General features: G+C 50.3%; 1 protein-coding gene across 1 annotated transcript; it reads right to left on the bottom strand.

Annotated features, from left to right (window-relative positions):
* Nucleotides 1-1,391: 1,391 nt before the first annotated feature.
* On the bottom strand, nucleotides 1,392-8,264 carry EPX (eosinophil peroxidase). Its single transcript, XM_049635333.1, is given in 8 exon segments — nucleotides 1,392-1,618; nucleotides 4,329-4,341; nucleotides 4,344-4,504; nucleotides 4,941-5,166; nucleotides 5,169-5,204; nucleotides 5,593-5,753; nucleotides 6,411-6,729; nucleotides 7,794-8,264. Coding segments are annotated over 8 exon segments (1,614 nt in total).
* Nucleotides 8,265-16,972: the final 8,708 nt, after the last annotated feature.

Below are 16,972 nucleotides of genomic sequence, written 5' to 3'. Positions count from 1 at the left end.
TGTGGGATGGCCAGGACCAGGTGTGGGGTGGCCTGCAGCCACAGGCAGGTGTGGGGGACAGTCTGGGAAATAGAAAAAAGAAGCTGGAAATCGTTCAGATGACTCTTCCTGCCTGGGCCTCAAGACCTCCTTTCACCCAGAGCTGATGCCTGACCTTCTACCTAAGAGGTTCCCAAGGTGGGAGGGTTCACTGCTGCTGGGAGCCCCAGCTGTGACTCCCAGCCACAGAACCAGCCCTGAGCCATAGCCAGCAAAAGCGTCAGCAGGCGTGCTTGCTCCAGGGGAGAAGGTAGCCTTGTGGTCTTCCCTACGTGATCCTGTGTCCGAGGCTGCAGACGTGGAATGGGCTCCTGCGGAAGCAGCACAAGTGGGCCAGTGTGGAACTTGCTAGGTGTCCAGACATGGAGCTGTGTCGGGGTGTTGATGACTGGGCTGGGGTTGATTCGACACTTCCCAATTGCCCCCAAAGTCCTGAGCCTTGGATTAACAGTCCAGAAACTAGCATACCGGGAAGCCACTAGGGGAGAGTACCCTGTCCCTAGTGACGAGTTTTGTTGTCTCTGCTGAGAGGCCTAAAGGGTCTCAGCCATCTGGTCCAGGGAAGGATGTGGAAGCCTGGCCCCACCCAGGGCTGTTGGAGGAGCCCCCCCCCCCCTTACCTGCAGAGGCCTCATTAGCCTTGCCAGGCTGACGGATCCAACTTGGGGATGCGGTGCAGCTTACAAAGCCCTGGGGGTAAGTGTTGGCCCTGAAGATGTCCCTCGAAATGGTGGGGATACCAGTATGGTCATACGCAATTCCAGACCAGGAAACCTGGCTCAGGGCCTCGTGTGGTAGGGAGGAATTAACAGGACGGGCACCCATTGCATGCCAGGTGCTTCACATCATTTCATTCACTTCTCCAGAATTCCTGCGAAATAGGTATTATTCCCATTTTATAGACGAAGAAACAGGTTCAGCGGTCAAGTAAATTGCCCAGTATAAATGCACAGTAATTTAGCCGCCAGGACTGGATTTAAACCCAGGTAGATACCAAATCCAAATAAGTCAAGTGTTTAACCATAAGTTTAGGAAGGAAACCAGATTTAGCCCTTTCTGTCCATGTTTTCTGGGATCCACTAGCCAGGAAGAGCGAGGCTGACCAGTCAGTCTCATGGGTTAAAGATGTCCGTAGCTCAGGCAATATCAGCCTTGCCTGGCCCACTGTCTCTCTCCCTCTGACCAGTCTTTCCCCAGAGGAGCCTCCTGGTCTTAGACCCTGTGAACTTGGAAAAAAAATGAATCTAAAAAAAAGGCACTTTCCCCCTTGCTGAGACTTGAAATGCTAGTGCTTTTCTGCCCTTCCTCTGGGGCTGGTCTCTTTAGGGTAGGGTCACTTACCTGTCACCATTTCAGGCTCTTGTGAACTGGTTTTCAAAAAGAGAAACCAGAAGAGGCCCCACTTGGGCCCCTGGCGAAAGAGGCTCTGCAATGGCCCCAATCCAGACATCAGTATTGTCGGGTGTCCCATACAGATTCAGGAGCTTCCTTGCCAAATCCGGGTTTTGCAGCACCTGGCTAAGCTGTGCCAGATTCCGGGGCTGGGAAAGCCCACAGAAGCGCCTCCGAGCGTTGTGCCCTGTAGGGAAAGGGGCAGAAGCGGATTCAGTCTGACTTCCCTTTAGCTTCTACTTCTCCAGTTTCTCCTGAGAGAGCTCTGTGGTCCGGAAATGTTAGGCAGGACAAGATCCCTGCTGACAGAAGAGGCCTGAACCTTCCAAATGTCGAACCACTGCGCTCTAATTTTCAAAGCAAGTAGACAACCAGGCTTTGTGAGTGTGTCCTAACATAAGAAGCTGTAGTAATCCAACACTCATAACCACAGGGATATGATTTATTGGGCTCAGGCACATCAATTAGGTGCAAATAAGATAGGACCTAGAACATAAAAGACTTAATCAGGTTTGTAGCAGGAATGAGTGAAGAAGTAAATAAGTGAACGAACCAAGAAATGAAATGTGGTTAATCTACTCAGAAAAGGAACACATGCTATGATTCCATTTACATGAAAGACCCAAAATAGGCAATTATGTAAAGATAGAAAGATGATCAGTGATTGTCAGGGGCTGGAGTGGGGATGGGGAGGGACTGTTATTATAAGGTTTCTTTGTGAGTGATGAAAATGTTCTGACATTAGCAATGGAGATCAATGGGCCAAAGACCTTAACAGGCAAAACAAAAACAAAAACAAAACAAAAACAACAATGCACAACTCTAAATTTACTGAAGTCATTGATAAAGTCATTGAATCATATATTTCATATGGGTGATTTTTGGGATGTGCTAATTATGTCTCGATAAAGTTGCTTTAAAATTTGTTTTCAGCTGCTCAGAAATTTCCAAAGACCAGCCATACTGATTTCTCTGCTGTTAGGATCCCACAATAGAACCAAGCCCGATGATGGGGTGGGGACCAGCAAGATACGAGAGAGGTTTGGCCCAATCTTGAAGAAATGCTTGCCCAATATTGTCCATTGAACAACTCACAAACACCACCTTCCAGCTGAGCAAAGGAAAATGATGCAATGTTTTACCTCACTAAGCACAGTTATGTGATCATCTCTTCTGATCCTCACAATACCTTTGTGAGGCATTTTGTAATCTCCATTGTATCAATGGATATTTGCTTGAGCAACTGTGACTTTTAAAAAAATTTTATGGGGGTGCCTGGGTGCTTCAGTTGGTTAAGCATCCAACATCGGCTCAGGTCATGATCTCGTGGTTCGTGAGTTCGAGCCCCGGGTCGGGCTCTGTGCTAACAGCTCAGAGCCTGGAATCTGTTTCAGATTCTGTCTCCCTCTCTCTCTCTGCCCCTTCGCCCTGCTCACATTCTCTCTCTTTCTCTCAAAAGTAAACATTTTTAAAAAATTTAAAAATGAATGTTTTTAACACTTATTTATCTCATTTTGAGAGACAGAGACAGAGCACAAGTGTGGGAGGGGCAGAGAGAGGGAGACACAGAATCCAAAGCAGGCTCCAGGCTCTGAACTGTGAGCACAGAGCCCTACACGGGGCTCGAATCCAGGAATCATGAGATCATGACCTGAGCCGAAATCAGATGCCTAACCTAGCCACCCAGGCGCCCCCAACTGTGACTTTTTTAAGGTCACTCCACCATTAAGTGGAGTTCAAACAAGATCTTCCAACTCCAGGTTTGGTGTTTGGAATGGAGGAGACTGTCAGAGCTAGTATCTGGAGAATATTTCTGGGACAGCTTGGAGGAAAGGGTATGGGGGGTGGGGGCACAAAAACTGTGTGGCCCTTGGGTGGGGGCCGGGGGCTAGCAATCTCAGTTCTCCATCAGGGTGCGCCCATAGCTCTTTAGTTGTCAATAGCACCCGCGTGTAAGGAGGAAAGAAACTCAGGTTCCTGGGTGCCTGCTGTGTGCCCGCCAAGTGCTGTGTTAGGTGCAGTAGAGACTGCCCCCACTCCGTCATACACGGCCAAAGATTAGCCAAAGCAGATGGGGCTTTGGGTTGCATTTGGACAAAAAAGTAGGGAGTTCAGGGGAGGGAGAGGGGAGCAAGGTAGTGACCAAAGCCTTCCCCTAACATTGTAGCTTAAACAAGGGGAAGAAAGAAATTTTGAACTTGATTCAAAGTTTACTACTTCCTAGTTATGTGGCCTTCAGAAAATTACTAGATATCTTTGAGATTATTTCCTCATCTATAAAAATGGCTGTAATTGTTGCTTCTCAAGGTCATTGGCAGAACTAAATGATTAATATCCATGAAAATTCCTAGCAGAGTGCCTACGTTTTCTTCTTTTCCGGGATGAATTTTTCTTCTTTCCTGGGATTTTTGTGTCGTCACAAAACAGCCGAGGCTGTCTTAATTTTACTCCAACTGTTCCTGCCTCTGGGGCTCTTGGCCTTTCTGCGCTTAGAGCAGGAGTCAGTTTCTGTATCTCTGGAACCTGAGTCTTCCTCCTTGGAGCTCGCCTGGGTAAGTGGGGAATGGAGCTGTTCTTCCCCGCCCTTTGGATCTACTGTTTACCCGGAAATTCCTGAACTGCTTTGTCCACTCCTGTGTCCAAGTCCTGGCCGTGCTGTGAATCTACAGCCAGAGGCCGTACAGTGGCTGGAGAAGATAGGACAGGATGGCCAAAGGCTGGTCCCAGGGATGCTTTACCACATGAAGCGTGGCCTCGCATGCTTCTCGACCACAGAACATCGCCTAGACAGTGGCAGTCAGAAAGGATGCACCAAGGGTCTTCTCTGAAACCCCCTCACCACCAGCAGCAGCAACCCGAGGCCAAAGCCTGGGAGGAGGGACGGGCAGCCCCCTGACCCGGGAGGCCGCGGTGTGGTCCCGGCTGCGTTGCGTGTCGAGAGCCACCAGGTCCAGCCCGATCCTCTTCACTTGACAAAAGAGCCGGTCCCGCAGCTCGTCCACTCACACGGAATCTTGAGGGTTCAGCGTGGCAGGGGTGGCCATGAGGCCTGGGATGATGGGGTTGATGCCACCTGGTGGTGGGGAACGTGAACAGCACACACTAGATCAGCCTCTGGGGAGCCCTGGGGTCATCGCGTGACGCCAAGTTAGCTCAGAGCTGGACAAGCTGGTCGCTTGTGTTCTATAATGTTTGTATCCGGAAACAAAGGCCTGGGTAGACTCGAAGTGTGCTGGGGCTGGCAGAGAAAGTAGTGACCCCCACTTCTTAAAGAAGGAGCAGAAGACAAGCTCCTGTGAGGCCCGCAAGCCACCAGTCTGACATGAGGATTTTTGGAAATCCTCTGATCCTTGAGGGGATGGGATGCCCAGGACCGAGGGTCTTGGTGGCACCCGCCTTGTTTTCACTGCTCTGGGGAGATGATTAGCAGGGGCCTGAGCTGCAGCCTGGCCTCCTGGCACTAAGCTTGGCCCCACCCCCACTCCCATCTGCTCTTAAAACTTGGTCACCTTCATGCACGATTCGCCAGCTGGCAAAGAAGCTAGTCCTAAGAGGGACACATGAGTTGGGTGCTGAGGCACGGTACTGGCTGTCCAAGCGAAACATGAAGGGCTGGAGCATGGTGTGACCAAAGCGGAAGGCCAGGGTGAAGACACTGGCCGCACGACGGTCCACATTGGAGCAAGACCCCCGGTAGGGCCCCAGGGTTTTCTCCCGGGGGGAGCCTGGGCCTCGCCCAGAACCAGGGGCAGAAAGTCTCAGTAGGTGATGATCTACAAGAGAAGACCGGAGGAACATAACCTTAGAGGCCGCCCACCCCATCCCCTTGCCTTTGGACAAAACTTCCGCTTTCCGAAGGGCTGCTCAGACATATTAATTCCTTATTGCCATCATGTCAAAAGTGGAAATGTTTATTTCCCATTGGCTGGTGAAGCTCCTGAAGCCCAGATAGCTGGATGACAAGGACGGTGTCACACACGGCCAGTTAGTGGCACAGTTTGGGGTACAGGTGGGATCTCAGGTACACTCCCAACCACCCAGACCTAGCTGATTTGAGGCACTTCCCCAAAGGATGCATTAGGGGAAGTGGGAGCCACTCCCTCAAATGGTGTCTCAGGCCAGATTGTCTTCTCAGGGATGCTGGGACCCAGGACTCCCCACGTGGACCGTGGCCTCCACGGTCTTCCGGGCCTCCTGGAGCAGGGTGTCTCCACTCCACGGGGGAATCAGGCGTCTCAGCTGCATAGCCCGCCGGGTGTGCTCCCGCATAAACAGGGTATGCATTGCTGCCAGTTTGGGGGTTTCAGATGGTCGACAGTCCCCTTGAAAACCCCGAGTTCAGAGTCACCACAGCCCTTCCCAGAGAAGTGTCTTTCTGCTGAAGCAGACAGAGCTCTGGGGACTAGAAAGAGGTGGTAGAACTATGTGACCTGGGCCAGGCTCCCCGGCCTGGCCAGACCTCCGTCTCCTCAACTGTGCTATGAACTTCCTCACTGACTGCCACCCTCCGCTCCAGCACAATGGGTCAGGAGCAGGGGGACTGTGGGTCTCAGATCCCAGTTACCGGAACAGATTCAGGCAGGGTGGGAAAGCATGGAGCAGCTTCTGGACTCGGGCCTGAGGATTCTATTCTGTAAGTCAGCGAGACCACGGCTGGCCGAGAGACCCACATGACTCTGGGAACCTTGGCCTTGGGACTGTGAACCCACCCATCCCATGAACTGTATCCATCGGCACATTCCCTGCTGAGGGCTGGACCTTTCCCCAGCTGTGCCCTTGGTGTCAGACCGCTCTCCCCAGGGGCCCCAGGGAAAGAGAACGAGAAGCCTGTTCCTGCAGCCACAGCTTCTCCTAGAGGCCAGGAAGGAAAGCAAATTCCTGAAGGTGGGCCTTACACACAGTCATCCGCTGCCTTTGAACTAAACCTTTTGTACAAGGTCTTATTTAACATACTCTTCAGTAGGCTGCTTGGGGCTGACCTGCCGGGGAGCAGGGGGCGCACAGGGAGGGGTTGGTGAGGAGGTAGGGGTCATCACACAGGTTGTCGAAGGGGAGCCGGGCCCAGCCGTTGTCACTGAAGCAGGTGCTGATGGCCAGCAGCCCCAGGTGATTGGTCTGGTTGCAGAGCTGCAGGGCGAGGGAGACCTCGCTGCCATACACCATGCTGGCATCTGAGAAGGAAGTGAGCGCGCTGAGCTGGTTTTGGACTTGGTTCCTGTTTGGGGGGCATGAGGGCGCTGAACGGAAGAAGGGGATCCAGTCACTCTGGTCCCTGATGCGGGGGTCACTGGATGGGATCTCAGGTGGAAGCGGAGCCACTGACACGGGGGCCCCTGAAGAGCAAGCTCACTCCTCTCGATCATCCCCCACCTGCTTCAAAACCTTGGGCGAAAATCCCCTCCTCTAGGAAGCCCTCCCTGACTCACCCAGACTAGTGCTGCTCGCAGTACTAGTCAGGTCAGTCTGAGCAGCCTTAGCACTTTGTATGGTAGAGTCATGAAAGGTTAGGAACGGGTAAGGCCTTAGATCCCCATTTTACCAATGGGGAAATTGAGGCTCAGAGAGGGGTAGTGACAACTACTCAGCAGGAGAGGAAGGATTAGTTCTCTTGACATTTAGGCCTGTGCTTCTTTTATTCCATTTTATTCGACATTTCCTAAGCACGCTTATGCCTGGTGCTTTGGAGACTACGAAGTTCGACAAAACCCAGCACACGTTGCAGGAAGCTGGCGTTCAGTGAAAACAGATGCACGCATAGAGACGTAACTCTAAATTGAGACGCTATTTGCTATACTTGATCTAAAAGCCAAAAGCGAAAGGTGTGATAGGAAAATATGGGAAGATTCTCCCAAGGAGGTGCTCCCGAACCAGAGCCAGAGGAAGGGGTGAGATTGCAACAGGGAGGAGCCAGCCAGGAGCCCTCACACGTCATGCCCCAAGAATGTCGCTGAATGTGGGAGTGTATGCATATGTGTTCTCCCACCGCCCGCCCCAGATTCCCAGAGAGGCTCTGCTCCCTGGAATCCATCCTTTCTTCTCTAGTGTTCCACACCACCCTTGCCTCTCAGCCTGAAGGACAGTGTCCTGCTCACACATGATCCCAGGAGATGGTGAGAGATACAGGGCCCTTGGACGACTTCAGGAAAGAGAGAAGGGCAAGAGCTAAGGGAACCTACAGGCTCTCAAAAACAGCAGCCCAGAGTCTTGCCCTCAAACACGCACAGAACTGAAGGTCTGTCCCGGGCCGTGCTTCCTGCCTTGGTCTGATACTCAAACATCATAGACAGCTCTTAAGGAGGGCATGGTAGTCTTCCAGCTCAGGGCCTGGGGTGGGGGCCACATTTGGGGCCTGGGGGACTGGCTGGGGGTAACTTGATGGGGAAGCAGGGGGGCAACTGGGTGCAGGTCCTCTCACAGTCAACCCCCACAGTGAAGGCCACTCTAGCTGGGGGCTCAGGGGTGAAGTCCAAGTCGTGGTCAATGAACTGGCCGCACTGCATGAACATAAGGGTCAGGCCCCGGTGGGAGGTCAGCCTCTCACTGGAGAAGAGCACAATCTGGTTCGAGATGGCCCAGACCCAGTGTGGAGATAGGTCAGTGTGGGGCGTGGGCTCCTGGACCCCACAAAATGTTGGGGCCACCCTGGGACTCAGGGGCAGCAGACTGCTCCTGCTGGAGTTAACACAGTGTCTCCTCTTCTCCTGCCCTCCCTTCCCATCCCCACCTGCTGTGTGGCTGTCATCCCGAGAAGGATGGTCTCTGGTGTGGCCCTGAGGATTCCAGGAGTAGAGAAGGGGAGAAGCCAGGTTGGCTGGCTGAGACCCCACGAGCATTTCCAAAGAGGTAAATAGATCAGATTGATAGATCAATTTATGGACCAATGGATGCCTAGATGACAGGACTGACAGATAGATGCCTAGTTGGTAGGTGACGGATAATAAATACAGAGAGAATTGAATAGATGGAAGAAGAATTAATAAATAGATGTTGGTAGATGAGTAGGTGATTGATTGTTATATTGACATATGAAGAGAAAATTGATAAACTGATAAATGTGAAATCATTTAGATCAATAGACATAGAACAAGGCACATCACTCTTTATATTTAGCAAGATACTTTGACACTAACTCTTGCAGAAAAAACAATACTATAATGGCTGGTACTAATAGATCACACCCTATATAGATGCTTATACTAAGCTCAGGAAGGAGCTAGGACCCTGGACCCAGGCCCCTGCCCACCTTTCCTGTCCCCACACATGCTGATGGAACCCCAGCTTCAGCTTCTGTCCCAGGCCAGTGGCTGTGCTCTCCGGGACCAGGAGGAGAAGTGCAGTGACAAGTAAAGGACCATCACTGGGAAATGCAACAAGTAGGTGCAGGGGCTGCCCCTGACCCAAGGGTGCCTCCCTTCCCCTCCTCCACCCCTCACTCCACACCGAGTGGCCTCCAGCCCCAGAACCCTCTGACTGGAGCCCACTCACTGCTGCAGGGAAAGACCCTTGCTGGGGGCCTCCAACCAGGCCCTGGCCCGCTGGCTGCCAGCTGAGTAAGAGGACAGGCTGTCACTTCCCTTCAGCTGGACACCCACCAAGAGGTGCAATGGCTTCCTCCTCCCTCTCGTGAGTAGCAGCTGAGGGTCTGGAAGATGTTCCATCACTTACAAGCATGGGAAGTAAAAGCCCAGCCCAGAGGCAGCTTGAATCCAGGCTTGACCCTCGGCCAGCTAAGAGACTTGGGGCGAGTAATATAGCTGAATCTCAGGTATAAAACCTACCTCATATTGCTGAGCTGGTCTGTTCCACATCTCCCATCCCTGTACCCTCTTTCTCCCAACACCCCCAGCTGGGCATCCTGCCCTCTCAGGCCAGAGCAGTCCCTGACTCCGTGGAGGGGCACAGTACCAGTGACATTGAAGGAACTGGATCCCTGGAGTTGCAACTGCTCCTCCAGCAGCCCCAAAGCCACGTGCATACAATCAGCAGCCCGAACCACTGTCCTGGTGGCTGCTAACGGTTGTTTGAAGTAGAACAGGACGTCCACGGGGCTGGCCAAGCCTCAGCGGTGAAGCTGCTGCTTGAACCTGCAAGAGGAGGGCGAGGGCTGGAGAAAGGAAGCTCAGCTACCTAGCGGAAGTTCCAGCCTGGTGGCGGAGAGTCAGGGCAGTGTGGACAGGATGGATGGATGGAAGGAAGGCTCTCTACCCACATGGCACTGGCCCGAGGTGCCCAGGGGCAGGTGATAGCTGACATGACCATGGTTGGAGCCCTCACCCCCACCTCATCAACCCTCCCAGGCCCACCTCCTGAGTCTGATTGTAGCATTCACCAGCAACGGGACCTCTGTTAGACAGCCCCAAAGGGCCGAGGTCTCCACTGTCCTGGGGAAGGCTGTGCAGAGGGAAGGGGACTCAAGGTCCAGGGGCACCACAGGTTCCCCCAGACCCAAGCACTTCCCCCTCCTTTGCCCTCCTCCTTGGCTGTGCAGAGGGATATCACCTGGGACAGTGCCCTCACAGGGCTGGGCCAGGATGAGTGTAGCTAAGACCCCTGCCAGGGCTAGGAACAGCTTCCTCTCTGCCGTGAGACCCCAGCCACAGTGGGGTAAGGGATTGACACCCACATCCTGCACGTAGGTGGGTCCCCTGCTTCCTTCTCACCTGGAGATCCCCAAACTGACCTCTCACCTCCTCCTCTTTTCTGGAAGTAGCTGGGAAGGGACTTTTATATCCTGTCCTAGGGTGAGGGAGGGGAAGTCCAGCCTCTTGAGGTGGAGCTCTGGAACTTCCCTCTGATCTTCAGTGGACTTGTGAGACTGAACCCCCAGCCCCCTTTGCTACTGAGCTCACTGATGAGTTTCTCCCAAGGCATAAGGCAGCGCCTGGAACAGGCATTGCTCAGTGTGTATTTGCTGGAAGATTGAGGGGCAGCAAGCCTCAGAAGATTGGGCCCAGTCCTGACACTAAGTAGTTGTACGATCTTGGGCAAGTCACTTCCCCTCTCCAGGCCTGTTTCCACATCCCTAAAATGGGACTTAGGCCAGAACTTTGGAAAGGCTCCTCTCCTCCCCCGGCAGAAATTGGGTCTGCCTTACTCTTGTATCTCCCCAGACCCCTCAGCACAAGGTTTGGCATTCAGCAGGTGCTCAATGAATGTTTACTGAGTGCATGAAAAACCTCAGGTCAGTGACTAGGCCCCTCCCCCTTACTCCCTATCCCTGCCAGCTCTAAGATGCCAGGAGAGGGTGAGGTGATGGCTGAGGCAGTGCTGAGCCCTGAAAATTAAAGGGTTGCATCATGGGGCCATCGAGGGAGACAATGAGATGTCACCGGAAACACACCAGCAGAGCGATGGTGGCAGGCCTCCATGCAAGCAGAGGTCCTGTCCTGGGCTCAGTGCTCCTGCGCGGGCTTCCTCGGCGCACATCAGCGGCAGGCTCAAGCTGAGTAGGGGGCCTAGGTCTGGATCGGCTCTGTCACTACCTGTGTGACCCCAGCCGGGCCTCCAATTCCACATCAGAAGGGTGGAAGGCCCCCAAGGGCCACGCCTTCTCACAACCAGGCCTTTCCTCCCATGTGTCCTCCGCTAGGCGCAGATCGTCCTTGGCTCCCCCACATCCTACTCCACCTGCAGAGCACATTAGCTGCTGCTCAGCTCCAGGATCGTCGTCCCACCCCACCCCACTCCCCACCCCCGGGCCCCACAGCCTGTCTGTCCTTGTTCCTGCCCCAGGGCCATCCCTTCCTCAGTATCGACCTGCACCTGCTCTAAGAGTCCTTGCCCCCAGACCTCCTGTCCCCATGCCCTACCTAAACCCAGTCTCCGGCCTCTGCAGCCCCTGCCTCCCACCTCAACGGCCCTCCTCTACCCCCCAGTGGCCCCAAGGTTGCCCAGTGGCAACCTCGAGTATCTGGTACCAGGAGCAGATTGTTTTTTGATAGCCCCTCTTTTACATAATGAAAAAAGTAATGATAATGGTTGGAAATGTGTGAAAGTTCTCTTAGTAAACTTTTTTTAAAAAATGTTTTATTTATTTTTGAGAGAAAGAGAGCAGGGAAGGAGCAGAGAGAGAGGGAGACACAGAATCTGAAACAGGCTCCAGGCTCTGAGCTGTCAGCACAGAGCCCAACGCAGGGCTCGAACCCACGAACCATGAGATCATGACCCGAGCCGAAGCTGCATGCTTAACTGACTGAACTACCCAGGCGCCCCTCTCTTAGTAAACTTTTAAAAAATATTTTTAAAATATAAAAAGGAAAAAAGTATTGGATTAATACTTTTTAATTATGTGACTATGTTTTACATAAAGGGGAGGGGCACCTGGGTGGCTCAGTCGGTTAAGTGTGTGACTCTTGATTTCAGCTCAGGTCATGATCTTGAAGTTCATGAGATCAGAGCCCCAGGTGGGGCTGTGCACCGGTGCGGAGCCTGCTTGGGATTCTCTCTCTTCCTCTCCCTCTACCCCTCCCCTATTCGTGTGCGCACGCTCTCTCCCAAAATAAATAAATAAGCATTTAAAAATTAATAAATAAATAAAGGAGAAAAACTACCTACAAATTGGTGTTTTTAATATAATATTTAATATATTCTTATAGTTTCTAGTGGTTTTTGTTTTATTTTAAAATAAACAATTTGGAATTTTAAAAGAAGAATACATTTCAATGGTAAAGATACTCAAATTCAGTACACCATTCATCTATGAAGTAAAATTTCCGTTTAAGAACATTGTACTTCGCAGTTTATACTCTGTTTCACGGTCTTAAATTTTATACACAACTGATAACTCCAAATGGTCACATAAAGTGACGGAACTGAAGGAACCCAAGTTCTGTCTCTTCATCTTTGCAATCACCGTGTTCTCACTGCTGTATCAAACCAACTATTTACAAGCAAGAATATGCAATGCTACAGGGGATGGCAGGCATCAAGTGCAACAGCAGCCACAGCCCCGATGGCTCTGAACCTTTAGAATTGCTTTCTTTATGTACATCTGGACAGTGATAATGGTTCTGAATGCAATGGGCATTCTGAATACAATGGGCACAGGATCATTCCAGAAGAGATGCAGCCAGATGCTCCCTCAATGCTCCTCCTCACCACAGCCTTATCACTGAAGGCCTATGGCGTTGGTGGATACTCTCCAGGACCAGAAGGTCAGAGAGGTCTGCTGTTAAGGAACAATATTTACAATATTATATGTTCATTTGTTCTTTGAACAAATATTTGTGGAGAGCCTTCACATTCTAGGTCCTGTGCTAGGCACTGGGGTTAGGGTGGTGAGCAAAAACAGGCATCGAACAGGGGAGAGACATGAAACAAACATCGGCCCCTGCAGGTTTGAGGGAGAAGCCCGAGGTACATCCTCATATAAATGCAAAAGGGTACTCCTATATCCTTGTGTTGGGAGACTTGGCCAAGGTAACAGATACTTAGTGCAGGAACTTGAACTTGAATCCAGCTCTCTTTTCTCCAAGTCAAATTTTCACCACCCTCTACCAGGTCTGACCTCTATAACTCATCCTCTGTCCAGCAGCCAACATGACCTTTTTAAAATATAAATTAAGTCATGCTACCACCCCGCCTCCCATCCAAACCTTCCAAAGATTCACTGCACTCAGAATAAAATTCAAACTCTCTCATCATCTGGCTCTTATCTACACATCAATAGTAACTTAAGAATATATCCACATGCGGAGAAACGGGAACCCTCTTGCACTGTTGGTGGGAATGCAAATTGGTGCAGCCACTCTGGAAAACAGTGTGGAGGTTCCTCAGAAAATTAAAAATAGACCTACCCTATGACCCAGCAATAGCACTGCTAGGAATTTATCCAAGGGATACAGCAGTGCTGATGCATAGGGGCACTTGTACCCCAATGTTTATAGCAGCACTCTCAACAATAGCCAAATTATGGAAAGAGCCTAAATGTCCATCAACTGATGAATGGATAAAGAAATTGTGGTTTATATACACAATGGAGTACTACATGGCAATGAGAAAGAATGAAATATGGCCCTTTGTAGCAATGTGGATGGAACTGGAGAGTGTGATGCTAAGTGAAATAAGCCATACAGAGAAAGACAGATACCATATGTTTTCACTCTTATGTGGATCCTGAGAAACTTAACAGAAACCCATGGGGGAGGGGAAGGAAAAAAAAAAAGAGGTTAGAGTGGGAGAGAGCCAAAGCATAAGAGACTCTTAAAAACTGAGAACAAACTGAGGGTTGATGGGGGGTGGGAGGGCGGGGAGGGTGGGTGATGGGTATTGAGGAGGGCACCTTTTGGGATGAGCACTGGGTGTTGTATGGAAACCAATTTGACAATAAATTTCATATATTGAAAAAAAAATAAAAACAACAAAACACTTAAAAAAAAAGAATATATCCACAAATTCTTTGACCCTCCTCATTCAAAAGATAGAGTTTAAACCCCCCTTTGAATGGGGGCTATACTTGGTGGCTCACTTCGTCTAACAGAATGTGGTAGAAGTGATGCTCATTGACTTTTGAGACTAGCCACGTGAGTTTCCACCTGTCTCTCTCCCCCAGGACATATGTCCTTGGAACCCAGCTACCAGGTTGTGAGAAAGCCCAGGCCACACGGAGAGACCAGTCCACTGCCCCACCTAGGTACTCAGCTGATACCAACATCAATAGCCAGACATGTCGGGTGAATGAAAGTCAAGCGATTCCACCCCTCACCTTTGAGTCTTCCAGCCGAGGCCCAAGAAGCAGAGATAGGATGTCTGTGCTGTGCCCTGCTAGAACTCCTGGCCCATGGATCTCATGAGAGATAACATATGACTACTTGTAAGCTGCTAGGTTTGGGATTGTTATGCAGTAGTAGATAATTAATACACCATCTTAGAGCTCACCTCCTACCAAGATCCTCTTTGTTCACCACATTCCTATTATAGTCTCTTTTCTTCTTCCTTTGGCCACCAAGTTCATTCTTACCTCAGGACCTTTGCACTTGCTATTTCATTCTATCTGGAATGCTTGCCCATCACCCAGATCTTGAACTGACTGACTCCTCATTATCCAGATCTTTGTTCAAATATCCCCTCCTCAGAGATACCTTCCCCCACCACATCTTACTATATACTGCCCACCCTACCAGACACATTGCTCCATGCCTTTCCTTCATAGGTTTTGTTCCTGAAATTATTTATGTGTCCATTTATTACTCATCTGTCCCTTCACACTTCTTCCTTCCTCTTTCCAGCACCTCCTGTGGGGAGGATGAAAGGAGCAAATGATGTGTCTTTTTCTTATGAGAGCTCTCACTGCAAAGCAGTAGGTGTCCTGGTTTTTGTAGCTTCTTTGTCAATTCACAGCATGGGGCAAGCCCAAGGGCCTGTGGGCCCCATTTTCATGTTCTTGAGGGGGGCTGCAAGGGGCTCCCTGGGCAGATTCCCTGTCATGGGAGACAGGGCTACAGCTCAAACTCGTCTTTCCCCCTTGGCCTTCACCTCAGTGGTCTCCCCATAACCTTGCTGTTTTATTGACATCAGTACAGAATCAGAGAAAGCATGAAGTTCTCTCTTTCCACTGCATACACTCTCCTCCCTCATAAGGTCTCTGGTCTTCTCCCTTCTCTAGTTCTAATTATTTCTCCCACTTTCCCAGGGTCCTGCCTGTATATCACACACACACACACACACACACACACACACACACACACACACCAGGTTTATGAAAGGAAGGGTGGTGGGAATAACCCACTTGGCAGGGAGAATTTTAGCTCCAACATTGTTTAGAGTTGCCCAGGCATGGTACTTTTTGAAGCACCTTTAGTCAGTTTTATTATTGTTTTAAATTCTCCACAGAAAAAGATCCCTCTATGGCCTGCACAGGCACCCTCTGCCCTTTCCTTGGTATGTCCCTGCATCCATGAGATGCAGGAGATATGCCTGTACATGGCTGTCCAGGCAGGCACCATAGTCTTTGGTGCCTCAGCTGCTTCCTCTCCTGCTTTCAGTTCTCTCTGCATCCCAGCTCCCCCAGCGACTGCTGATGGCTTCTCCTAGATCAGCCACTGCTGCTGCCACATGTGTCCTCTGAGAATGTCCTGCTTCCCCAGGACACTGCCCTCTCTCCCCTCAGTTCAGCCAAGACAAAGACAGTTTCCCTAAGAACCTGGGGTAAAAAGGACAAGTAGAACAGAAAAACTAAATTGGAAAGCACTCAATGAATACTTATTTAATGGATGAATAAACACATGAATGTCTAGACATAACTAATTACAAGTTCCTTGGATGGTGTCATTTAAAGGGTATCCTCCTTGTGCCTTTCATGGCAGATATATCTATGGGGGAGTCTGTCTACCCACATGCTCTTTCTCTGGGAACAACCTTCACCCACAATTCTCGCTGAAGGGACGGACCTTGATGGTCATGCTTCTGTCACATGATATTCACATCCCCTCAGCCATATGGGACATGTGGCCCAACCTCAGCCAATCAGATTATTTTCATAGGGTTTTGGAATTGGAACCTGAGACACTGAGCTAGTTGATTGCAGAAAGCAGAATGGGAAAGTCAGGTTTTCAGGCTGAGGCTCCCATCTGAGCCATATATAAGGTGACCGCATTAGGAGGGAGGGAGGGAAAAGAGGAGAGACCAGCTGTGTCAGTTCTGACAGCTTCTTATACCCACAATATGCAACTTCAGAGAGAACTTTAAACCTCCTCTTTTTATTGAAAGTTGTCGGGGTTGCAACCCCTTGCAACTCTAACCATAACCTATTTCTTCTCTTCAACTCTGTCTAACAACCTGATCCCAAAGCCCCAGTGTGATAGTGAAGGAAAGATATGATGGGTGCATGGCAATGAGGTTTAGGAAGAGAGGAAGCAAGGAACACCAGTGAACTGGCGATGGAGGGAAAGCCCAGATGGATGTAAAGACTGAACTGGCAGAAATCAATGCAGGGAGGTAGAGAAGGAAAAAGGGATGGGGATAAAGAGAAACAGAGAGCCAGCAAACTGTTACAGAGCACTGTCTATGCATAAAGTACTGCAGCAGGCCCCAAATGTATCTTTACAAAAATGAATGAATGAACAAATGAATGGATCTTCCCATTCCTGTTTGCAAGAAGTGTTGAGTCTGAAAATGGGGTTTAATGGGTAGATGGCAGGCTCTGATGGTAGTCAGAGTCGTGCAGACACTCCCCTGTATTTATACTCACTCGTGAGCATGTTGCATGGCCCTCTGGAGTTCAGCTCCCACCCTCTCCATGCCTCCCTCACCACACTGAGGAATTGCCACCAAACACTTCCAAAACACCGCTCAACCCATGAAAAAATATATGTCAGGAATAATCATAACAATGACAATAACCCTCACATAGGTTCTATGTAAGGTTGATAAAATATTCTTATACACGTTTTGGATCTTATAACAAATCTGTGAGATTATTGGGACAGATATTGCTTTATGCCAGTTTGGTGAGGAGGAATCCATGAGTTCAAGAGAGGCCAGGTAGCTTATCCAAGGTCAGCAGTCTGGTAACATATGGGTCAAGGGCTCCCAAGCTAAGGCT

This window comes from Panthera uncia, chromosome E1 (assembly GCF_023721935.1).
Source record: "Panthera uncia isolate 11264 chromosome E1, Puncia_PCG_1.0, whole genome shotgun sequence".
Classification (NCBI taxonomy): Eukaryota; Metazoa; Chordata; class Mammalia; order Carnivora; family Felidae; genus Panthera; species Panthera uncia.
The sequence above is the reverse complement of the archived record's forward strand: the minus strand, read 5'-3'. Positions and strand labels throughout refer to the sequence as shown.